Below are 25,110 nucleotides of genomic sequence, written 5' to 3' on the forward strand. Positions count from 1 at the left end.
TTCTTGACCACACTCAGCAGAGACAGATAAGGCACAGAAATGTACAGTTCAGAGGAGCCACTGCTGAGAGATTGGTCGGGAATGACTATCAGGCGACCTCTGGAAAGACCAAGTCTGTGTGAGTCCATTGTAGAGATTCTATTCACATTTGCTCTGTGACCACATCTACCCAGTCGTGTCCGTTGGTCCCTGTGCAAGTTGCCTCTTTGCAGTGACACTTTCATAGATTTCTTGAGGAGTCACTGACTGGCAGACTGTGGCACTTTTAACAAGATGGAAACACCCTGTGCAGATAATTAAGAGTCCCAGAGAGAGGAGAAGTAGTGCTTCCCGCATCTGCTCCCGCCTCCAGCCTCCTGGGTCCACTCAGCTCCATCCACTTCCTCCGTCTGAGCTTCCCAGGGCCTTCCAGCCACCAGGTGAAGAAAGCATGTGAGAAGCCGTTCACTGGTCACAGTGTCCTTCACTGGCTTCTCCAGGTTTCCCCTAACAGCAACGGGTTTCTCATTCCAATCTGCACATCAGGGTGCTGAGCACCTGCATGTCGGGGTGCCAAGCCACCTGCGTGTCTGGGTGCCGAGCCACCTGCGTGTTGGGGTGCTGAGAGACCTGTGTGTCGGGGTGCTGAGTGACCTGTATGTTGAGATGCTGAGAGACCTGTGTGTCAGGGTGCTGAGCCATCTGTGTCTTGGGGTGCTGAGCACCTGCATGTTGGGGTGCCGAGCCAACTGCGTGTCAGGGTGCTGAGCACCTACTTGCTTGTCCTCACTTATGCCCCTTCCTTCTCTGGCCCTGGACTCTCAGCCCCTGCCTGGCCACCTCACATGTGTAGACCTCACATGGCTCCAATCTGACTCACTTCTGCAGTCACTCCTGTGCCCACGGCTGCTCCCTGGGAATGGATGGAGGGTGGGCTTGGTGAATGGCCTAGAAGATGAAAGAAGAGGGGGCCCTGTATGGACACCTCCACTCTGCCCCTGCCAGAGTTAGGGAAGAGGGAAGGAGAACGGGCTGGCTCAGATGGGGCACCAGGTCCCTTAGATGCCCAGGAAGGAGGCCGTCGAACCCCTGGCTCAGGGTGCATCCTCCTCTCCTGGCTTCCCCTAACAGCTGTTTTCCACACAGCCTATGTGATAGCAGGCTTGTTTGGTCATATTTCTGCCTAATTATTTCATGTTCAAAAATCATTACTGACTAAACGATGAGATCCTTAAGGGCCCCTGGCACTTGCCCAGTGGAAAAGTCAGTGAGGAAATCGACACTGACGCCTCCCAAGCCCAAGCTGAGGGCGAGACAGCCCTCCCTTCTAGACCGGCAGGTCCAGCTGCCACAGCCCCTCCACGGGTCCTGAAGGCTCAACACCCAGGCGGCGATTCCCCTGCACCCCAGCCTCCTTGAGGGTCCCTGTCTCAGCGCCACCAGCTACACACACCAAAAACCAGGGCACACTCCTTGACACACTTTCCATTTCATCACCAAAATCAAATGCAAGCTGCTACCAACGTCCCATCCGGCTTTCCCCTGTGCCTGTGCTTTTTCCACTCTCCACACAATTGCCGCGGCCCTTCTCCCACCCCCATCCGAGATACCGCCGCTTCTCACCTGCCTCCGGCAGTAGGTCCTGGTTGTGTAGGACGGACCACACTCTCTGCAGCCCATTCCCACACGACAGCCAGAGTGTCTGATCTGCCACTGATCTGATTGGGTCACTCCTACACCCAAAACCCTCCCGCGGCTCTCCGTGACCCTCCAAAGCGATTCCAGACCCATTCTCCTGCTTCTTCATAAGCCCCCATCGACCTCACCTCCCATCCCCTAAGGCCGTAATCAGTCCCTCTGGCCTCCTTCCGCCAGCTCGGCAGCATCCTTGCACTCCCGGCTTTTGCATAAACTGCCCCCATTGCTCTTCACCCCCCTCACTTACCTCATTCTCGTTCTTCCAAATGCTACTTCCTCAGCAAAGCCTCTCCCTGCTGTCAACTTCCCTCTGTACATGCTCACGACGCTGCACTTGTCCTCCCTTCGTACCCTGTGATGGGTCCACTTCCTGCCACATGGACTCATGAATACACCTAATAAATAAATAAATAAATCTAAAAAAAACAAGCAAACAACAGAAACCACCGCTGTGCACTCCTGCATCACATCAGATCCAATTTACCTCAACAAGAGGTTAACTCCTTCCAAAGGTGCTGTGTTTTCTAACTGGTGCAAAGAAGACCATTGCAAACTCTGGGATTTAGGACTTTTCTACGACAATTCATGACAGTGATGATGAGATTGCGTGCTCAGAGGAGCCACAGAGCAGAGGGTACACAGACCCTGCAGAGGCACAGCAGGGCCTGGAATTCAGCAGGGGACTAAGGCACCCGGAGTCACACAGTGGGAGGCCATAACAAACCCCAGCCCTAAGGGACCAGGGAGAGAGTGATTACCCAAACCCACCGGCCACAGGCGGAGAAATGAGACCCCATCCAACCAGAACCTGGCAGGAAAGTAGCCAGGAAATAAAGGCCCCAGCCTCTCCCCTTACCCCCTTCTGATCTTACACCAGGGCCTTCCTTTGCCCAAACCCAACCACAGGCCAGAGCCCTGGAGGGTGGAGTCCATAGAGACCAGCCTCCCAGGGCCCAGACCGGATGTGGAATGTCAGCATATGGGTCTGAAAGGACAAAGAGGGACTTCCCGGCACACCTGTTTCTTTTGCCAGGTGGACATAAGAGAAAGATGATGGAGAAAGCTCCCACCTCCAAGAGCTGAGGTCTCTCTTCTCTCACACACAAGGCCTTGTTTTGTGTGGGGTTTAGTGAAGCAATAGGTGCTGGCTGGTGGCACAGCTCAGAGCTCATGCATCGTACACAGGCGTCCTGTGAGCATCTCTCCTCGGAACCACAGGAACCTGGTTTAGGAACTGCACTCCTGGGGCCACCATTGCCCTGTCCAGGGAACAGGGCTGACCGTGTGGCCCTTGCTCGTCTTCCCCTTTTTTCTTATGATACAAAAACTAAAACTGGAGGCATTTTGAGCACCTTACAAAATGTGCAGCTTCCAAACTTGTGTGACATTGGCCAAGCTGCCTTTCTGAGCTAATCAGGTGCGTGAACATCACGGCACAGTAGACAACCTCCAGGGCTGGCCTCAAACAGCCTCTCTGCTTCACCTCCTCAAGTGCATTAAGACATTTTCAAGCTTGCTTGCAAGTTCCAACCTTAAAATCCTGATTATTTATTTATGCCCTTTTTGTCTAAGAAGTTAAATCCCCAAAGCATCTCAATTTAGATCAAAAGCAATTTACCAAACGTCACCTGGCGCACCTGTGCCTTGTGATTTGTTAATTACCTGCTTAGCATTTCCAGAGCTGCGAGGCAGAGCCGCAGCCTCATTGGCTGCAGGGAGAAACCTCTGATACTCGTCTCCTGCATCACAGCCTTCCAGAACGCCTGGGGTGTTCACCAGGTGAAGCTGCTCCACCAACTAAGCCACATGCACTGCAGCAAATTGCTCTTATTTTCCAGGGTGAAGAACTCGGCGTGGAGCAAACACACACGTGAATGCAGTAAGCTGCTGACATATTTCCTGGCTACCTGATCAAATTCTACAATGGTCCTAATCTGTCTTATCAGCAGCGTCCTATCACACGTGAGATCATCAAACAGCAGCGCCCCGTTTATTCCCCCAGCGCCTTTGGTTGACAATTTGGCATTAGAATATTAGGAATAACAGTAATTATGGCTTTTACAATTGCTTCAAATGAAAGAGATCATTAAAGTGCACACATGAAAAGATGATCTCATTTCTGAGATAGCTCTGTTAGGTTTTCTTCCTTTTTTTAACTTTTTCTTCTTCTAAGTTCTTAGCAATCATCCCTGTGTTTTCTCTGTAGCTGGGGAAGCAGCAGAGGAATGAAAAAGATAGGGGGTTTGTTAAACAGCACAGTGCACAGACGCTTTTTGTCCTTCCTCCCACCCCCCAGTTTTCTTGTGAAGAAACAGAAAGCATAACCTTTTCTGAACTCAACACTGCCAGGGAGGGCCAGGGATGGGTGGCATGTGCCAGCTGCTGGCCTGCCTGGGTCACATGCATGGAGTTTTTCCTTTTTAAGTTAAGCTCTGGAGAAGTTAAGTATACTCCATGCTTTGAGGCATCTAGAAAATTAAGATTATAAACTTCACTGGCTTCCGGAAGTAATAATAAAGACGTAGCTCAATGCCTCTCCTCCACAGAGGCGCTCTGATCCTCCATGTAGAAGTGATCACTCCCCCATTGAGCTCCCACTGTACTTTATTTTTATCTCTTCCATGAAACTTGCCACGTTTTGACTTGCACCCTAATTGTAATTATGTCCCAGCTCATTCATGATGCTGCAAGTCCCTTTAAAGCCAGATCCTATCGCTGACTCCTCTGTATCCCTCTTCTGCACCCAAACTGCCTCCCCTTGGACCTGCACATGTGCACCACTCCCGGCCTGCGCTCAGGGCTGCCGCTGAGCCACCTGGTTTACCAGCTCCCGCATGGTTCGTGTCTCTTGGAGTCTTTACTCGTCTGCAGGATTTGCAAGACCTTCCCAATCAGAGCTTGTATTTCCAATCTCGCTTCATGTTCTAAAACTCCATCCGAATTTCTTCCCAAACATCCCACGCTATCCCAGTCTTACCACAAGGTCTTGATATATTGATTAGAAGAAATGGTACCTTGGGGGGCGGGAAGTTATCATAGCAATCACAGTTAAATAAATCCTATCCTTCATAAAATAATGAAATGAGTAATCTAAAAAAAATACAATGAATAATGAATCAAGATCAATTGACTTCCAGCTGCTATGAAGAAAAACAGGCTCTGGTTCGTTTTCTACAGGAGCGTGAAATGAGTGGAGCTTCTTCATCCACAAAATGTGATTCATTTGGATAATGGCACTCACCTGGCTCTACATGTGTTGAGTGTTCCAGGACCTGGGTGTGTCTTCACACTAATAAATATTCATTTATGATTGTAGTGGAAACTGAAAAGATATATGTCTGTTTATTCACATCAATGATGATAGTTGGACTAATTCCAAAGCAATACAAAACCAAACAACGCAAGCAGTGCGGTGCTGTATGTGGTGGGAGAGAGTCCTCGCGTCGGAACACCTGGGTTCAAGTCCCTCCTCAGCTAAAGAGCCCGTGTGTTCCGGCCACTGGCTGCCCTCAGGCCCTCAAGCTCCTCAGGCTCCTCAGGCTCCTCAGGCTCATCAGGCCATGAACTGAAGGGAACAGAGTCAGGACTTTTCAGATCTAAACTGTGCCTGCCCAAAGAGAGTTTTTATCCTTTATAGAAACCCCAGAACTTCCAACAGGTCAAATAAAAACCACAGTAATTTGAAGGCAGAAGCTGCTTGTATCTCTACGGTGGAGCCTTTTGCTCCTATTTCTTCTGTATCTCTCAATGACCCTACCAAAATGGCGGCCTTTGGGAAGTCTCCAAGCAGCACCATTGACAGACAATGTACCAGAGACTCTAGGATCTAACCAAAGGTGGGGAACGGTTATTTGAGTTATAGCCTCTCGGGCACACCAAAAGTCAAAGCAACCAAAAATTGTGAAGGAGGAAAGCATCTGCATTTCCGCTCTTTCTAGAGTGGCAGTGTGAAAACATCCCGGCCCGCCATGCTCAGCCCCCGAGGTGCAGACTTTGGAGGAAATTGCTTTTGCCAGGAAGGTGCGCCCTTCCCAGCTCCATTCCAGTCTAGAATTAAATTGCCTGTGGTTGACATCAGCACCCAGAGCAAATCATGCGATGGGCCAGAAGGCACAAACCACGTCTCCTCACACCCAGGGTCACCAGGTGCCCCAAACACTGCGCTGAATGCTCAGAGTGAGCCTGAGTGAGCCCTGGAGGAGCACAGAGCCCCGGCCTCTAGCCCCACTGGCCTGGCATGGAGCCACCCTGTGTTCATCTCCTGGGGCTGCTCTCACAAATGACCACAAACTTGGTAACTTCAAACAGAAATGCATTTTCTCCCAGTTCTGCAGGATGGAAATCCAGTATCAGAGTTAGTTCCTTCTGAAGGCTCTGGAGAGCGTCGGCTCCATCCCATCTCCTCCTGGGAGCTGCTGGCAATCCTTGGTGTTCCTTGGGCACAGATACATCACTCCAGTCCCTGCCTCCACTGTCACATGGAACTCTCCCTGTGTCTGTCTGTGCCATGGGGTCTCGGGCCTACCTGATTAGTCCAGGAGGATCTGATCTTGAGGTCCTTAATTACATCTGCAAAGACCCTTTTGTCCAAATGAGGTCCCATTCATGGGCTCCAAGTGGACTCATTTTGGAGGGTTGGGGAGGCATCATCCAACCCCTTGTGCAGCATTCTTCCTCAGGATGCTTAAAGTTGTGAAGCCTTTTACTACTGTTTTTCCGTATCTCTCAATGAGCCTAACAAAATGGCAGCCCTTGGGAAGTCTCCAGGCAGTGCCATTGACCAACAAGGTTATCGCCAACCCAGTTTTCCTGTAGAGCATCCTGGGCTTGCCTTTCCAAACTCCTGGAAAGCAAGAACAAAGGTTTTTTTTAAAAAAAAATTACCATATAATTGGCACATATTAGTCACTTCATGTTTAATTGAACGGATCATTTTTGAGTAAACTTTTCTTGTGATAGCCTGTGGTTGTTGCATTATTTCCCCAAGAATGCATTTTGTGAATCTGGATCATGGATAAGAGAGAAGAAAGAAGAATAGAGAATATTGTCTTTTCGAACATTCATTCAACAAACTGATTGCCAGCCATGCACGCAATCTGTGTAAAGGGCTGGAAAGAAGCAGCTGAACCGAGAGCCCGGTCCCCTCAGAACTCACAGCCCAGTTGGGAATTCACTACTGATCCATATGGTCAGGCAATCATGCACTTGCAAACAGGTAAGGGCACAGAGGAGGAAGCAGCTCGCTCCGGAGCGGGGGAGATGTCTCAGGAATGGGCCTGCACTGGGTGGGGAGAGAAGGAAGTTCAGAGCCAAAGGAGGAGATTTGGGAATTCTACAGGTTTGGGGTGGGAAATGGAGGAAGGCAAGGCTTAAAGTATGAATGGAAGCTGGTTTGGGAATTATCTCAAATGCTACCTTGAACCCCTCCCTGTAGGCATGGGGTGTAATGAAGCCATTGGGCACAACAGCTCCCCGCTTCTGCAGCTGGCAACACCCTCACCCCCACCAGGGTCTCTGACATGGAGGTGAAGGCTGCACAGAACACCCTTGCCCCTGCTGGGGCCTCTGATGTGGAGGTGCAGGCTGTACAGAGTACCGTCGCCCCCGCCAGGGTCTCTGACATGGAGGTGAAGGCTGCACAGAGCACCCTCACCCCGCCATGGTCCCTGACATGGAGGTGCAGGCTATACAGAGTACTCTCGCCCCGCCATGGTCCCTGACATGGAGGTGCAGGCTGTACAGAGCACCCTCACCACGCCATGGTCCCTGACATGGAGGTGCAGGCTGTACAGAGCACTCTCGCCCCTGCCGGGGTCCCCGACATGGATGTGCAGGCTGCACAGAACACCCTCACCCCTGCCGGGGCCTCTGACATAGAGGTGCACTAAAGAACTGCAGGGGTGGCCATTCACATCGCAGTCTGTGAGAATGATGCTCCCAGGCTTACGCAGTGTTCAACATGCAGCCAGGTGGGGCTGCCCTGCTCTTCACTCTTTCTTCCCACCTGTCTTGGTCCATTTTCTGTTGCTTATAACAGAATATCTGAAACTGACTCACTTGCAAAGAAAAGGAGTTTATTTCTTACAGTTATGGAGGCTGAGAAGTCCCAGGTCAAGGGGCCACATCTGATGAGGGCCTTCTTGCTGGTGGGAGGTCTCTGCAGAATCCAGAGGTGGCCCAGGGCATCACACAACTTGGGGGCTGAGTGTGCTGGCTCAGGTCTCTCTTCCTCTTCTTACAAAGCCACCAATACCCACTCCCAGGTTAACCCATTCATCCATCAACCTATGAATAGATTAATCCATTCCCAAGGGCAGAACCCTCATGATGCAATCACCTCTTCAAGGCCCCACCTGTCAATACTGCCACTTGGGGGATTCAATTTCAACAAAAGTTTTGGAGGGGACGTTCAAACTGTGGAACCACCCCTAACAGTTCTTCATATAAAAAGCAGGGTTTTGCGGTTAGACATTTTGGGACTTGAAACTATCACCAGTCATGCATTAGAACTTATCAGAATAAAGCTGACAGACTGTCCTAAAAGCTTGCTTGGTAACTCATCCTAGCATTTATAACATATAAATAAATCATGTCTATTATAGCTGTGCAGAAATCCCGCAACGAGAGGGCAAATAAGAGATGATAAAAGGTTGCCAAACTGGGAATGTGTCTACCCGGGTATTACAGGAATTATTTTAAGGTTTCATTTATGAAGGGAGCATAAGAACAGATTTATGAAATGGGAAGAAGCTCAAGTTACGCACAGTGGCCTGAGCAGTTGACTTCCCGTCTTTCTGAGCCTCAGGTTGCAACACCTATAAAATGGGACATCAGATGTTGCCTCTCTATTTTATGGAGTGACTGCCAGGATCTTACATGAAAGCTCGTGGGGAAGCTTAAAGGGAGAGATTCATGTAAAATATCGTTATTGTCAGGGAAGGAGATAAGGGGCACTGACTCTTAGGACTGGGAAGGAAGTAACGCACACCTCCTTTTACAGTACTGAGCTTTCTTCTCCTCCCCATTTGCATTCCATTCTCTAACACATTGGGGAGGTCATTAAAAAGCAATAATCCTGCACGAAAAAATAGAGTTGGCAGAGAGCGGAGAATCTGGCTTATACCTACAGATAGAAATGGGAGAGGAGGGAGAGAAGACAATCTTAGGAGACCTGGGCCAAAGTATTAGCATGCTGCAAGGGCGCATTAGCGAGTCTGTACGCATTACAATAGTGCTTTCAGCTTACTCAGGCCCGGCAGCTCAATACAAGAAAGATAGACAATTTGGAAGAGGTTCAGAGAAGAACAGAGTAACAACAATATTAAGGGGCTGGTTTCAAGGATTGATTTAGGAAGAAAGATTAAGGACGCTGAGTGTGTACAGCTTTCCTAATCATGGACTAAGTGAAGACAAGACAAACATCATCAGATATTTAAAGAGTAGAAGCAGTGAGGATAGAAGGGGATTATTTCGACGAGATTCTCAATTTATGCAACATGGTGTAAACTGTCATAAAAAGCTCCAGGATGAGGACTTGGCTCATTCAGATGAAGTGGGAAATGGAGTTCAGCTGGAAATAGTTTACGGCGCTGCACTTATTCTCACAGAGAAGTCGCTCTCTCAAGACATTAAGGCTGAAAGCTGAAGTTGATCTTCATTTAGGGAATGGGAAGCTACGTTCACATTAAAACAAACCAGCACCTTGGCAGGCCATAAACTGGCATGGATTGGATTCAGGCAAGGACACCAATTGCCCATCCCAGTCTCACCATTTCCCAGGGAGCCACCATGGAAGAGTGTAAAGCCATGGGCTACTCATGCCTGCCAAGGAGAAAGAGATCTCACAGTGTCTGACTTCTTAACTCATCCCCCTCCTCCATGCTCTGTTGACCAATATTTTAGCTCTACCATGGTCCTACCTACTCACATCAGGTATTACTATTACTAATAATAAACATGCTTTTTTGATTTCTTGTTTGCCATTGCCTTTGGTTGTTTCTCATGAATTTTGTTAAGTTTTGTTGCTGTGGTGGTGGTGGTAGTGGGGTTGGAGATGGTAGAGGTGATGGTAGTGATGATGCTGATGGAAGTGATGGTGGTAGTGGTGGTGGTGGTGATGACAATGATGGTGGTAGTGGTGATGATAGTGATGATAATGGTGGTGGTGGTGATTGTGGAGGTGATAGCGATTATGATAATGGTGGTGGTGATTGTAATGGTGGTAGTGGTGGTGGAGGTGATAGTTATGGTAGTGGTGGCAGCAGTGATAGCAATGATGATGGTGATGGAGGTGATAATGATGATGATGATGGTGGTAGTGGTGGTGGAGGTGATAGTTATGGTGGTGGTGGCGGTAGCAATGATGATGGTGGTGGTGGAAGTGACAGTGATGATGATGGTCAGGGGATAATGATAATGATGGTGGTGGTGATGATGATAGTGGTGGTGGAGGTAGTAGTGACAGAGGTAGTGGTGGTGGTACTTTTTCTTTGTAAACCTCAAGAATGGAGAGTTGAGTTAAATGTATATATAACACATATATATACATATATATATACACACACACACGTATATAAATCTCTTTTTTACAGATATTGCCACTTAACATAGGCAATATATTCATAAAAATCGTGAAAATGCTAACTGGGAACCTATATCTATTATTTTCAAAGGAAATTTTTAGCCAATAACTCAAAACCAACTTTTCCAAATGTAACTACAACACCTCCATACTGGAAAGCAAATTATTGTGTTCAGATGAGTTATGCTCCGTGCAGTGATGTGGCCTTACCCAGTGTTAACAGCACCCAAGACACACAGCCCTGTCTTTCACAAAACATCCACGTGGGACTCTGACCATCCAGTCATTGAATTTAGAACGGAATGAGATCTCCCTGCTTATTTCCTGTTTTCTTTTAAATACTGTATTCATATTGACATTTAGAATCCTGAACATAAGATTATTTTTTGTAAAACATCAGCTGGAAAATGTTGCATTGAAAGAAATGTGCTTTTCTGACAAGTGGGTATTTAAAAACCAAGAGATATTCCACTAGAGGAAAAACCAATGTTACCCGGGAAGACTCAACAGACAATACCTGCAGCTTTTTGTGTGTATGTTGTACATTGATCTAAGTGGTCATGAAGTGTAGATCTCATTCTGTCTGTTATTTTTTTTGGCTGACACACTTTTAAGATCTGTTTCTGCTACTCAAGCCATGCCTCATCCATCACTTACCACTGCCCCGTGTCCCACAGTGTCCATTTGCCACATTTGACCCAGCCATTCCCAGGTGATGAACCCCCTAGGCTGCCTCCAACACCTAGCCTCGCATTCAGAGCTACAGCAAACACCCCAAACATGGAATACACGGACCTGTATGAGAGTTCCTCTGGGGTATGCCCAGGAGTGGGGTTGCTGTATCATCAGATATATTAATATTTAATTTTACTACGGAATTCCAGATTGCCTTCCAGAATGGCAGCCCCACCCACCCTTCTTCCAATGGTGCACAAGATCTCCCATTTCCCCACATCCTTGCCTATCTTGATATTAAAACACTGTCTCCTTTTTGCTAACCTGATGTGTACACAGCAGTGCACGTAACATTCTCGTCCTGATTTGCATTCCTTTAATTACTAGTAAAACTGCCCATTTCAAAGGCAGCATTTCCTTCCATTGTCCATGGCTTCCATAGGATAGAGCTCCTGGGCTTCTGAGAGATTCTGGGGCTCCCCTCACCCCTGCATTTCTCAGCACCATGTGACAGGGAATTTTCTCTTTTTGATCTACTTTTACAAAAGTTGCTGGGTTATCCACGTGCCTTTATCCTTCTAAATCAATCAGCTTGTTGAGTTCCTAAAATTATTTGCTGAAATGTTTGTTGGAATTACATTGAAATTATTGATTAATTTGGGACAAATTGACATCTTTATGGTATTAAATTGTTCCATCCATGAACCTGGTATAGCTTTCCATCAGTTAAAATCCCCTTTTATGTTATAGAACAGAGCTTTTAATATTCTTGTAGAAGTCTTATGCATCTCTGTCAGGTTCTAAATATTATATAACTGTATTACTATTTTAAGTGTTGCTTTCTTTATATTATATAATCGAATTGCTTTCTGTAGATGAAGAAAAACATTACTGAAAACTGTAAGTTAATTTTGAATCTAGTTTCTTTTCTAGACTTTCTTATGAGTTTAATAATTTATCTGTTGATTCTGTTAGGTTTTCCATATAGAAAATCATATCATATGAATCATATCATATGAAAAATGATAGTTGTGTCTATCTCCTATTATCTTTACATCTATATCTTTGTGGGTATTTTTTTAATCTTTGTGTCTTGTTTCTTGGGTCAGCACATCTGTTGAACATTAACAGGGATAGCAGTCATCCATGTCTTGATTCTAATCATAAAGAAATAATCTTATATTTCTCTATGAACTGTGTTGCTTACTGTTCATTTTTGTTTATACAGACCTCACAAGGTTAAGGAAATTTTTTTCTATTCCTAGTTTCTGAGAAGGTTCATCATAAGTAAATGTTGAACTTCATTAAATGCTTTTTCTGTGTCTACTGAAGTAATTATCAATTGGTACATTAATATAGTGAATTGCTTAGAGAAATTTCTGATGATAAAACAGTCTTGTTTTCCTGAAATGAACCATGCTAAACCATGATGCATTTATAATGCACTGTTGGATTAAGGAAACTAATATTCCTTTAGGATATCGCATGCATGTACTAGTAAAGTAGGCTTAAAGTTTTCATTTCTTCTAAGCTCCCACACAGGATCCTTGGCCTTGTTGCCTCTGCCTAGAATGTTCTTTCCTGGTCTTCACCAACATGGTTCCTCTGGACATAGAAACCTCAACCCATGTGTTCCGTCCACACAGAGGCCTTTCCTGACCATCCAGACCCCTCCCTGTCACTCTCATCACATTGTGCTGGTATTTTGAGGGAGAGGGAAAGCATGGTGCTTATCCCAGTGCAAACTGATTATTTGTTTGCTTCCTTATTCATGGCTGAGCTTGCCCAATACAATATAAGCACCTTGGGAACACAGACCTCCTCTGTCTGGTGCCATGTTGTGTCCTCACTGCCCAGAACACTTTCTGGAATACAACAGACTGTCAACAAATATTCAGTTATTGAACAGATGCAGCAGTAGGGACGCAATGCGCAGACATCATGCAAAGCAAAGTTACTCAGGGACAGGGACTGAGGACAGCTCTGATTCCCCGAAATACCTTAAAAAGGCTCAGTGATACTTACACTCAGGTGGGGCAGGGGGTGTGTGGTGTGTAAGAGATAATGAGAGAGAGAGAGAGAGACTTTGGTTAAAATTAGAAAAACACAGGCATGAATACAGGTTCCCTAAAGATATCTGTTCCTAGCATATATCACTAAATACATCTTGGTAGATACTTGTAGAAACCAACCATTCAGTAAACATTTTTCAGCCTTAACTATGTGCTCAGCACGCTGCTGAACACCAAATGAGACAGAGAAACCAAATTCCTCGATCTTCAGAAGCTTAAATTACAGTCAGGGAAAGGTATGGGTACAGAAAGCTACTACATACCAGAGCAAAGTCATCATAAAAATGATAGCAGTCACCTGTAGAAGGAAGAAATATGTGATCTGGGGATGGAAAAGAGGCACTCCCAGAGCAGTCGAGCAACTTCCTAAGGGTTGGAGAGTCACAGGGTAGAGGACGGGCCATTTGGCCAAGAGAAACACGGGAAAGTTTCAACGTGGGGAATAAATATACATGGTTCCCTGGAAATGGAGGGAGAGCAGCCTGCTCGGGTCGGAGGTGAGAGCTGAAAATGTGAGAGATGATGACTGCGAACATCATCCAAACGCCCCCAGAAGAAAATCATCCTTTACTGAGTGCACACCCTGCAAAAAGAAAAATGTTAAGAAAGGAGAACGAAGGAGCATTGACGATATATTGGTTGATTTTACGTAAGGCTCCAGATATGTTTCATATTAAACGGTGTTTATCACTGTAGCAGTAGATGACTTTCTGTTGTGGAGATGATTTCTTTTTAGTGCATTTAGCATGCACGGTGCCAAAGCACCCTGTGCCACAGGCCACAGTGGGAAAACAAACATATTTGTCTATAATATGCGCGGTGGGAAGCCCGCACATATTATAGGGGCCACGGGGCTTCTCCTGCCCAGTGGAAGTCTTGAATGGGGCAATTGGAACCGTGGGATGAATCCTGGGCATCTTGGATCATTCTCCAAAGGGCTGAGAACCAGCCTTGCACTCAGGCATTCCTGACATGGAGGGACGTTTGTCCAGAGACTACAAAAGGGATGAACTGTAATCCACTTAATTCCCTGATCTGGAGGGAGACGATAAAGTGTGCCCACTTCACTTTGCTGTCCACTGGAAGGTGGTTTTCAGGACTTTCAGTTGACTATGTGAACTAGTTAAGACCGTAATTAGTTTTTCATTATCAACTTACCTAACTGAAAAATGAATAAGCTCACACTATTAGGAAAATGGCTTCCTTTTCCATATTTTGTGGGTCTCCCACAGATGCCAAGACTTTGTTAAAATGCTAATTGTCTGTAAATCATAAGACTATGAGTTATTTATCTATTATGCAGTATACTATGGTCATCCTAGTGGTTCAGATGTGCTCATTATGTATTTAGCAACAGATGGTCATTTTTTGGAGGCAAGAATGCACTCAAACTCAGGCAACTATTTTCATTTTAGTTCTTCAACTTCTTATGATTCTAGGAAGTATATCATTAATTTGCACAGCGTGAAAAACTCTCCCATATTCTTGCTTACCCTACGTGTGTCCTTAGTTAAACTTGTATGTGCAGAATGCGTTCCTCCCCTCAGTGTTCAAAGGACACGAAGCAGAAGTGTCTACAGGAACAGAGGTGAGACAGCCACAGGGATGTCTGGTAGGCTGGCTTTCCTCTGCAGCACTGATTTTTTCTTTTCGCTGTTTACATATCCATAGCACCCTTTTTAACACCCCTCCCCTCGCCTTCTAACATCATATGTGCTGTCAGGATGAAAACATCGAAGTCACCGTCACCCTAGTGTTCATGAATGTTTGTCTTCCGTGTCTATAGCTGCAGGGAGTATCACTGACACTTCTTTTCTTTTTTTTTGATGGAATTTTGCTCTTGTCACCCAGGCTAGAGTGCAAGGCGCAATCTCGGCTCACTGCAACCTCCGCCTCCCAGGTTCAAGTGATTCTCGTGCCTCAGCTTCCTGAGTAGCTGGGATTACAGGCCTGAGCCACGCCACCATGTCCGGCTAATTTTTGTATTTCTAGTAGAGACGGGGTTTCACCATATTGATCAGGCTGGTCTCGAACTCCTGCTGGGATTACAGATGCGCGCCACTGCGCCCGGCCATCACATTTATAAGTGTGGTACTGAGTCAAGGGCAGATAAAGACCTTTGGAGCTCTGGAGCTCCTGAAAAAATTGCTTCAGCCCATACCGAATTCTTTCATAAAATGTGAAGAAGTTCAACAGGTTCTGATTTCTTCATGACAGTTATTTCAATGCTTAAAAACAAAGAATCTAATTCCTTCCAAGACCTTTTCTTCCCTCTCATGACTTTGGAGCTTCTGTTTTGCTTGTGCCCTAATCCCCTGTGTGGAGACCCAGGGCTGGATCAAACTTTTTATTTCTTTATAAGGAATTCCATTGAGCAGGTAAAGGAAACTTGAGAAGGAACTGCCTGGTGATTTTCTTTACTCATGAGTCAGGCTCTGTCTGCAGGTGCCACACTGTCTTTCTGACTGTGACTCAGAACTCCTTACTGGGTCTATGAAACCTGTTTCAGAAATTCTAACATGAGCCCCCAGCAATCCAGAACCCATGGGTCTGGAAACGTTCAGAAGACCTGAGACAACTGTGAGCAAATAAATAAGATGGAGGTGTTGAAATGACAATCTCCCCAAAACTCCACAAATCACTGATGCAGAAGTGGGTAGACAGAGTGGTTGATATGCATGTGGGGAGTTGTGCGTGTAAGGCAACAGGTGTCTCTGAGCCCTGTCACTGCAGGTGACTCTGTGAGACACTCGTGCTACCAAAGGCATGAGGGCACTGAGCCCCCTGAGGCCCCCAGGTCTGCACCACCAGCCACGGGACCAACTCCAGCAGTGAGCCAGTGGCAAACGGCAGGTGGAACCTGGGCTGTTTGAATGGTGCCTCTCCCAGAGCAATAGAGTCGAACTGACATAAATTAAATGCATGCATGATTTCACTTCATTGTAATCCTCACATTTTGTGAATGCTCTGTTTTCCCAAATGTTATTTTAGATGCTATCTTGTGGTTTTCCACAAACCCCATGGGGTGGGTCATAGCTAAATCACCCTTGCACAGATGAGGAAATTGAGGGTCTACAAGGATAATCAACTTTCCCAAGTGCAGAGAGCAAGCTCACAACAGCTTAGAACACGATTCTGAAGCTCAGAGCTTTCAGGTCTCAACTCCTTCCATATTCCTTGTCAAAATGAAATTCAACCAGGAAAGCTGAAACGCACCTCAACACAATGCGTCTGTGCCTCCATGGCCTCCACACTGGTGCACAGCTTCTGTCACCCACAGTGCAGCAAAGGGAAGGCTTGGTGAAATGCTTACGGGCTCAGAGGCTTACGGCAAATCCATCTTTTTAATGGTTCACAATTATCAAATAAACATGAAGGGAGAAAGCCTTCAGCTTTTGATCTGATGTAGTTTTGGCCACATTAAAGTGCTGTGCAATTGAGTGAATGGCCTTCAGTCTTGGCAGGCCCCTTAAAGATTCAGCCAAATATTTTAAAAGTCCATTTGGGGAAACTGAGCAGTCTGAGAGCATTGTGTTGACGTTGCTGATCTCGATCAGGGATGGTTAAATTACTAAAAGTAATTACAGCTTATAATATTGTGCAATCCCTTCATAAAAGTGTAAAAGTAACTCATCTAGGGTTATGGAAACCAGCAGAACTTTCTCAGTGTGAGGTGCAGCTGTGACTTTGGTGGGGTTTTCTACGTGCACGGGCATGTGTGGGGGCGAAATGTGAACATATGTGAAGTGTTTTGGATGCCAGGGCAGAATGACAATAGCAATAACATGATTCCGAGGTTTACAGTGGGAACCCAGAGAGGCTAATCCTAGAAGGGTGTCTGTCTGGAAGGGAGAATGTAGCGCGTACGTAGCGCAGATTTGCACACCTGCCATTAGGGGCAAGAAGAGGACTCCTCCAAATTTGGGAGATGGGATTTGTTTTGACTGCCTCACTCTTAAACACTATACCTGGCGCAGGGTGAGGGCTCTGTCCTGCTGGCTGAAGGAGTGGGGTGGGCTCAGGTTGCCTTGGATGGCACCTGCGAGGTGTCTCATGTGAGCCATGCTCGTGGCCAGAGCCCCAGGGACTTACCTTGGGAAAAGCACATTCCTCTCTCTCGCCAGTGTTTTGGGTACTGATAAAGTGAGACCTGTCCCAGCCGCCCTGCCCACCTCAGCAGACTGTACCGAGGGCTAACTGGGAACTGAGGAAGGGCCTTTAAATGCATGGCACCCGGGAAATAAGATGTCATTGTGGCTGGAACGAGGCCACGATGAGAATGTGGCTCTCTTGCCTAATCATTAACTAACCTGGAGGCTTCTGACTCCACTCCTGCATCGTCAAAGCCTTTGTAATACATCCCAGCTTTCGACTCCAGCTCAGGACTGCGAAGCCTTCCCAAGGTTATGGGTAAATTTCGAGGCACTTAAGTGCAATGTATTATTAGCTTCAATGGCTTAATGCTCTCCATTCCGTTTTTAATGGATACGTGTTTCCACGTCACAAAACCACATAGCAATGGACGGTGGAGGCTGACAGGCTGAAGCTATGCAAGACAGGGACACTGGGACAAGGGGCTACAGAGTTCACAGCACATGAAAAGCGGGCCGCCGGCTTACCCACTGCCCCTGACAGGGACAGGAAGAGGGGACAGAGGGAAGTGGCTGAGTCCTGAAAGGTAATCCTTTTAAGAATAAGGACAAGACTGGCTGGGCATGGTGGCTCATGCCTGTAATCCCAGCACTTTGGGAGGCCGAGGCGGGTGGATCACCTGAGGTCAGGAGTTCAAGACCAGCCTGGCCAACATGGTGAAACCCCGTCTCTACTAAAAATACAAAAATTAGCCAGGTGTGGTGGCACATGCCTGTAATCTCAGCTACTTGGGAAGCTGAGGCAGGAGAATTGCACGAACCTGGTACGTGGAGGTTGCAGTGAGCCGAGATTGTGCCACTGCACTTCAGCCTGGGCGACAAAAGCGAAACTCTTTCTCAAATAACAACAATAATAATAATGACAAGACTGCAGGAGCCAAGCAGAGCCCTGGGGCTCCCTGAATCCCACTGCAGAAAGGATGCAGGCCTCTGGAGTAGAGAGAAGCATGTTTCCCACAAGGTCCGTCTTTTGCGTGAGCACGTGAGTTATGAGTTATGATCTTATATTTTACAGAGAAGCCGGGCGCGGTGGCTCACGCTTGTAATCCCAGCACTTTGGGAGGCCGAGGCGGGCGGATCACGAGGCCAGGAGATAGAGACCACGGTGAAACCCTGTCTCTACTAAAAATACAAAAAAAAATTAGCCGGGCGTGGTGGCGGGAGCTGTAGTCCCAGCTACTCGGAGAGGCTGAGGCAGGAGAATGGCGTGAATCCGGGAGGCGGAGCTTGCAGTGAGCCGAGATTGCACCACTGCACTCCAGCCTGAGCGACAGAGCGAGACTCCGTCTCAAAAAAAAAAAAAAAAAAAAAAAAAATATTTTACAGAGAAAATTCAGCTATTACTTTAGGCAGCTCACTCTGCAGTATCAGTCAGGTATTGATTGAATAGACAGGACCAGGATTCAAAAGAAGGTGCGGCCGCTGCCCTCAGGACGGAGATGTTTCAGCTAACAAATTAATTAATTAATTAAGAAATTAATCAAGGAATAATTCAGGGTGTGCCACTGATGATGGGTGGAATAGGAGTTATTAATGCTCTAAATCTGTGTGGGTAAAATGAAAAATAAGCAAACATACGCCGGGGAGAATGACACCAGCCAGACCTTCCGAGATGACAAAGATTCAGACAGAGGAGGGGAGCATTCCCAACGAGGAGCCCAGGGAAGGTCTGCAGCAGACAGAAGGGACGGGGCTGGGTGTGCCACCAGTCCAGGGCCAAGCTCTCAGGGCAGCATCAGGCAGGGAGGGCAGAGGAAGAAAGGGCCGGAGAGGAGCCCGAACAGGAGGTGAGCTGGACCTCAGGAGGAAGTCGCCAACACCAGTGAGAAGAGATGAGGTCTCCAACAAGACACTGGCCCTCTGCAGCCACGGCCTCCTCAGCAAAAGCGAGGGAACCACCTGGGCGTTACCTTCGGCTGTAAGTTCCATGGGGCAAACCGTGGCCCTGGGCTTTAAGGAGGCAGATGGAGCCCTCTTTCCAAAGCCCTCGGTCTGGCAGAGCCGCTGACCATCCACTCAGGAATTTCTGTGATGACCATGGAAATAAAGATGACACTGCACAGAAAATGTCTGTGTGCTCTGAGGTTTCCATCTGAGGACCCATGATTTTCAAGAGCTCTTGATCACTAGGAGTCACTGCATTGACGAAAGTCATCAGGATTGAAATTATAATACTAAGAAATATAGAAGAATCAGAAACTGTTAATAGAATGACCTGGCCAGGTCACCATCCCAAATCATCCTGCCCCCAACTCAAGTGGCTTCACTCCCTCTCCCACACCCACCTCCAGCCCAGTCGTCCGGAGCATGGCAGTTCTGCTCTTCTCAGTTCTTTGAGATCCACATCCTGGCTCTTTTTAATTATGTCCTTTTTGGCATGGGACTGATTGCCACAGCCCAAAAACGCTGAGACTCCGCCAGCACCCAGCCTTGAAATTGCCTTGAATTACTGCCTTGAAAGTTGTCCTATCTTCCCTTCAGGAACTGAAGTAGTCCTCCCTGCCTGTCGTGAGTTTCTACCACAGCTGCTGTTGGGTCTCTCCTCCAGCACTTGCCCCTGCCAGGCAAAGTGTCTATTCCATGAGACCCAGAGACTCACCACCTCCACCCTTGAAGCAAAACCCTAAGGGCCTCCAGAGAAAGGAACTGTGCAACTCTTCCTTGACAAGGCCAATCAACCAATGAACAGGGCAACTCTTCCTTGACCAGGTCAATCAACCAATGAAAAGGGCAACTCTTCCTTGACAAGGTCAATCAACCAATGAACAGGACAACTCTTCCTTGACAGGGGCCAATCAACTAATGAACAGGGCAACTCTTCATTGACAAGGCCAACCAACCAATAAACAGGGCAACTCTTCCTTGACAGGGGCTAATCAACCAATGAACAGGTGTTGATGGGCAGCATCTTAGATACGTGAGACATGTTTCTGAGCACCTATCATATGGTGAGAATAAGGCAACTTCAAATCACCAGGCACAGGGATGCCACAGGAATCCAGAGGGAGAGGAGGAAACATTTCAGACTGATGATTGCACAAAAGGGCATTTGAGCTGAAACTTCAAGAAGGGAATAGGTTCTGGAGAGGTGGAAAGGATGAGAAGTTAGCCCATCTGAAGCCATGGAGTCCGGAGGACACGGGATGTGTTCAGAGACCCCCAGATGTTCGCCCAACACATTTGGGGCAGGCATGAGTCCAGGCGCCAGAATCCATCAGTGGACAAAACAAATAACCCACCCTCGCGTGTGCTATATTCTAGTAGCCACGTGTCAGGAGTAGGAGTCCGTGTGGGAGAAGCGGAACTGAGGTTAGAGTGGGCTATGGACAGCTGCAGCACCACCTGATAAAGCCCCGCCACCCCGTTCTGCCCCTGGAGAGCCCTGGAGTTAGGGCCAGAAACCGGCAGCACCTGGCCTGCCTGCCACCCACTGCCACAAACCCTGACCTTGGGCATTTAACCCTTCAGCACCTCAGTTTCCTCATCTTTAACATGAGGGGGTGGAGCCAGGTCTAGCCCAAGAGTTCTGGGATGTTGGTTATATCTTGGTTTTCAAATCATAAAATGTGTGGCATTTGCAGGGGAAAATCTAGGTAGCTGTTCATTTTCATTCCCTTTGCAAGTTGCAGTTCTGTTTATTTTTCTTATTTTGTGATTAAAGTTCTCCAAGTGTGTGTTTCCCTCAGCCCTCATTTCTACTGAGCTCTGGATGCCCACCTTTCACAGGCAGAATTGGTAGCTAGCTGTGTGCCTATCGTTTGAAAAGAACTAAAAGCCACCAAAATTATTTTCTGTTCTGAAGTCCCTGTGAAAATAAGGCCTGGGTGGATAAAGAGACACCTTCTGGAAATGCACCCACTGCTTTGGAAGCTACATTACAACAGGGTTTGTCACTATTGGCAAGTCACACTGATTTATTTGTCAGACAACTAGAGGTTGGTCAGGAAAAGAAAATGAGGAGTTGAGGGGAAAAGGCACGAGTGTTTTGAATGATCAGGGAGCTAAGTTTCCTCCTTCGGTGAATTAACGGACAGAAAAGCCCAGAATCCCAGGATAGTCACAGGATGATCGCATTTTCTCAGCTCCGTCTCCTTTTGCTCTGTCCTGGGCTTCAGTCTTAAACCAAAAGAGCCCTCCAAGGTCAGAGAAGTGCATGAGGACTGCCAATAAATGTCTCCAGCCCATGTGGGGCCCAAGGTGTCTGTCTTGGGGTGCTGAGGCAGGTGAGGATTTGAGCAGCAGAGGCAGGCTGAGTCCAGGCAGGTGGTGGTTGGGGTTCGTGGGGCCCTCTGAGGTCCCGGGGCGCAGTTGGTTATAAAGAGAATGCAGGCACCAAAGCATTGAAGTTCAAAGCCGGTGACACAGAGAGAAAACTGAGATACTAAGTTCAAAGTCAGCCAGCAGCAAGAGCAAATTAACGCTGCGTCCATGAGCTGCTAATTTGGGTTCCTTAGAAAGCTCCGCCCGCATCTCTGTCTGGGTGCAGCTCAGCTGTGGGTGGAGTTCCAGCTTTGAAGTTCACGGAGATGCCTGTGAGGGAGCCCAGATCAGGGTGCAGGTGGAACCCACAGAAAGGAGAGGGCATCAAAGACACACTTCGCTGGCTGCACCATTTGCTCAGGGTTGGGCCCAGCTCCGGTTACAGCTCCATAATCCATTGTGTTCACCACTGTTTGCTTAGGTTTAACTCAGAGTTAGAATTCTGGTTTTGTTTCTCACTTAGGAAAAAAAATAGCTTTGTAAAGGGAGGTTACTAAATAAAACTTTGAGAACTCTATTTACTCTCATAGGATGACTTTTGGCTTGCAATTCGATCCCCGGCAGGTTACTGTTCGTGTGTAGAATTTCCAGGAGACTAGAAGGCATTTGAAAGGAATTCTTACCGAACATTAACCTGCCTTGGTAACCACAGAAGGCATTTCTACCTGCCAAGCTCAGGCTGGGAGCTTTGGTGCAGTCCAACCTGGGCAGCATTTTCTTACTCTTTCAGGAAGCAGGTGTGAGCGCCTGCTGTGGACTAAGCAGAAAGTCAGGTGCCCAGGGACATACTCGGGTGTATAAAACACAGTCTCTGCCTGCAAGGAACTCATAGTGTAACAAAACTTCATGAAGAATTCTGCTCATCAATTTAAAGGAAAAAGACTTCTAGCTGATTAAATGGCATCACATCAAATAGGAAAGGCAAAAGCCCCGAGCTGGGTCTTTGAGAATAAAAACAATGGAAAGGGGTAAGACACCAGCTACTATGATGGGTCCCACAACACAGTCAGGGCGCCCTGAGAGTGTCTCCCCACAGAGAGATGGTCAGATGCTGCAGATGGAGCCACGCAAGACAGGGACACTGAGACAAGGGGCCACAGAGTTCACAGGACACAAAAAGTGGGCTGCCAGCTCACCCACTGCCCCTGACAGGCACAGGAAGAGATAGTCAGATGCTGCAGCGTAGGGCGTGCGAGGGGAGTGTTAAAGATGTTTGGCATCATCTCAAACCCAGAGGACTCACAACACATGTGCACATGTGCAAGGCCCCTGTGAGACCCGGTTTTGTGTACATGTTACTTAATTTAGATGAATTGCAGCATCCAGGGTGATTTGCAGATGAACTCCATCTGAGCACCCCATGCTTACTCCTGGGGGAGAGCAGCCTTGAATGCCAAGGTGGTGCTGATGGAACTCACGAAGGCTAATGCAAGGTGCTGTTGGGGAGTGAACAGCCAAGACGCCTTGGGGTTGTCCTCATGGGTTCCACAGGAGGCAAACCCTGCACAGGAGGCTGGCACACAGGGAGTATGCCAGGACAGCCTCCAGAATCTCAGCCTGCAGGGAGGAGGAGAGCAGGACTACGGTTTCAGGGAGGCCTCCACCTACCCCACGGCCGTCGGCATTCTCCCTCACGGGGCGAGAGACCAGGCCTTTGCACACCTGCTTCTCTCTGTCACTGAATGTGGGTTTCTCTGAGGAGACGTGCACTTGGGCAGGTCTGTCCACTCACCTGAAGCGGTTCCCAGGGAATGCCGACAGTAAGTGCTGTCTGCTGGCAGCATTCCCGGGAGCTGGAGGAATTCATCCTTTTTCCTAAAGGGAGATCTGGGTGCTGCATTGCAGTGGCTCTGCGTGGCCTGAGATGGAGGTGCACACCCAGTGCCGTGCTGAGAGGTGCTTCTCCCTGCCCTCATACTACACGGTCTCACCCAAACATCTGGAGCACGCACCAGGCTTCTGAGATACAGCTCCCCAGTGCTTGGGCCAATCAAAGACACACATTTCTCCAACACACCAACGTCCCATGTCCCCAAACATTTGATCCTGGTGAAGATTCAAGAATAGGATGGAGCCAGTTCTGCTATCTTCCAAAGAGCACAGACCCATCTTAGCTCTAGTTCATGGCCAGATCTCCATGGGAGCACGGGGCCAGGTTAAAGCCTCCCAGAAGGAGCTCTTTGTTTTCACATCCAGACACTTGTACTGACATCAGATTGAACTACTGGCAGAAAGATGACCGCCGTCACCAAAAGCGATGGGCCATCTTTCAGGGTAATCTTGCTTCTGCTGTTGTTTACCCTGTAATGCCCTACAAGAAGCCATCTATTTATGTGGAAGAAACCGTGAGACACCCTCACGTGCAAGGTGTATGAAGGGTAGGCTCTGTCTCTCCTTCAACAATACTGGTGGAGCCTGTTCTGATCTGCCCATCACGGGGCCAGAAAACCAGCAGGAGACCAAACGAATCATAGATGTGACCTCTATCCTCAGAAGCTCTGCCTGTCAGAGTAGAAGAGCAAGACCTTCCCACAAAACAACATGATTACGTGATCAGATGGCTTGAAACCGGCAACAACAAAAGAGCTTTGAGATTTCAGAGAAGTGGGAAAGAATACAGGCTGTGATGGTGAGAAAGGATCTTACGGAGGGGGCAGGTCTTGGAGTGCCCTGGACACCTGGGAAGAACCTCAGTGGTGGTGGGAGCACGGGGAAGAGGTAGGAAGAATCGGTTATCATGACATCATCTCATGCAGGGAGACAGCCGAAGCGAGGCCCAAAAAGGAGACACTGGGGGGATGCACGGGGGGCTGGAGGCTTCTCCAGCTCCCGGGAGAGCTCCAGCCAGGAAATCGCATGGGCAGATTCCACGTGGGACCTGCACCACGTTCCTCTCGTTCCCACATGGCTGACGCCCGGAGAGCCATCAGACCATGAACATAGGCCTGACGAGAAGACACGAACATTCGTCAGGTTTGCATAAGAGTTTCCATAATTAAGAATCGGTGGCTCCTAGCTGCAGCTTGGGATATAAAATGGAAATCACTGTGACCTGAGAATAAAAGGTTTCTGTGAGACCTACAAGAGGAAGTTCTTGGCTCTCAGGATTCAGGTGTCATCTGGGGGAAGAGGGGAGATTAGGGGGAAAGGAGGGAGCTGGCTCAAAAGACAGAGGAAAGACCGAGAGGTGCAGAGGACAGGGGAGGACGAGAAGACAAATGCCACAGCCCTTCTAAGGAGGAGCCTTTTCTAACGCTGCTGCTGAGTGGCTGTTCTCACCTTCCCTCACTGCATCCCATCAGGTGCTTTCTGTGTGTCATTTTGTTAGCTGGGTCAGGATGTGACCAGAGATACACAGGTCACAGCAGACCCCTTTCCTCATCTCGTAGCCAGACGATGAAGACGGTTCACAGTAGACTGCATTTGTATCTGCAGCAGAAACTTCCCTCGGAGCCCAGTCTTGCCCGTCCACCTGCCACTCAGCCCTAACCCATCCCCACCACATCCACAGCCAAAGAGCATCTCAGACATTATGCATCCAACTCTAGCCCTCCGGCCCTCCTGTCCCCAGCTGCTCTTTCCACATCCCTCACAGCAGAGGAAATGCCTTCCTGTCTGTTGCTCAGGCCAAAGACACTGGACTCCTCCCCGGTGTTTCCTTTTCTCCCAACCCAACGTTTAACCAAGCAGCAAC

General features: G+C 47.9%; 1 protein-coding gene across 2 annotated transcripts in view; it reads right to left on the minus strand.

Moving 5' to 3' along the window:
* Positions 1-769: 769 nt before the first annotated feature.
* Positions 770-25,110, minus strand: part of LOC131381317 (uncharacterized) — a 175,921-nt gene continuing 151,580 nt past the window's right edge. Inside the window, exons 3-4 of one of the 2 annotated variants that reach the window (XM_058428575.1) lie at positions 1,925-2,072; positions 770-927 (exon numbers count right to left, since the gene is read on the minus strand). In XM_058428575.1, coding sequence (XP_058284558.1) covers positions 801-927; positions 1,925-2,072 — 275 coding nt within the window. In that variant the 3' untranslated portion in view covers positions 770-800. Of the gene's footprint in view, positions 928-1,924; positions 2,073-25,110 lie in introns of those variants that run through there. The other variant, XR_009209979.1, reaches the window with a different exon arrangement.

The sequence above is a fragment of the Hylobates moloch genome, unplaced genomic scaffold (assembly GCF_009828535.3).
Source record: "Hylobates moloch isolate HMO894 unplaced genomic scaffold, HMol_V3 SCAFFOLD_1, whole genome shotgun sequence".
NCBI classification, from domain to species: Eukaryota; Metazoa; Chordata; class Mammalia; order Primates; family Hylobatidae; genus Hylobates; species Hylobates moloch.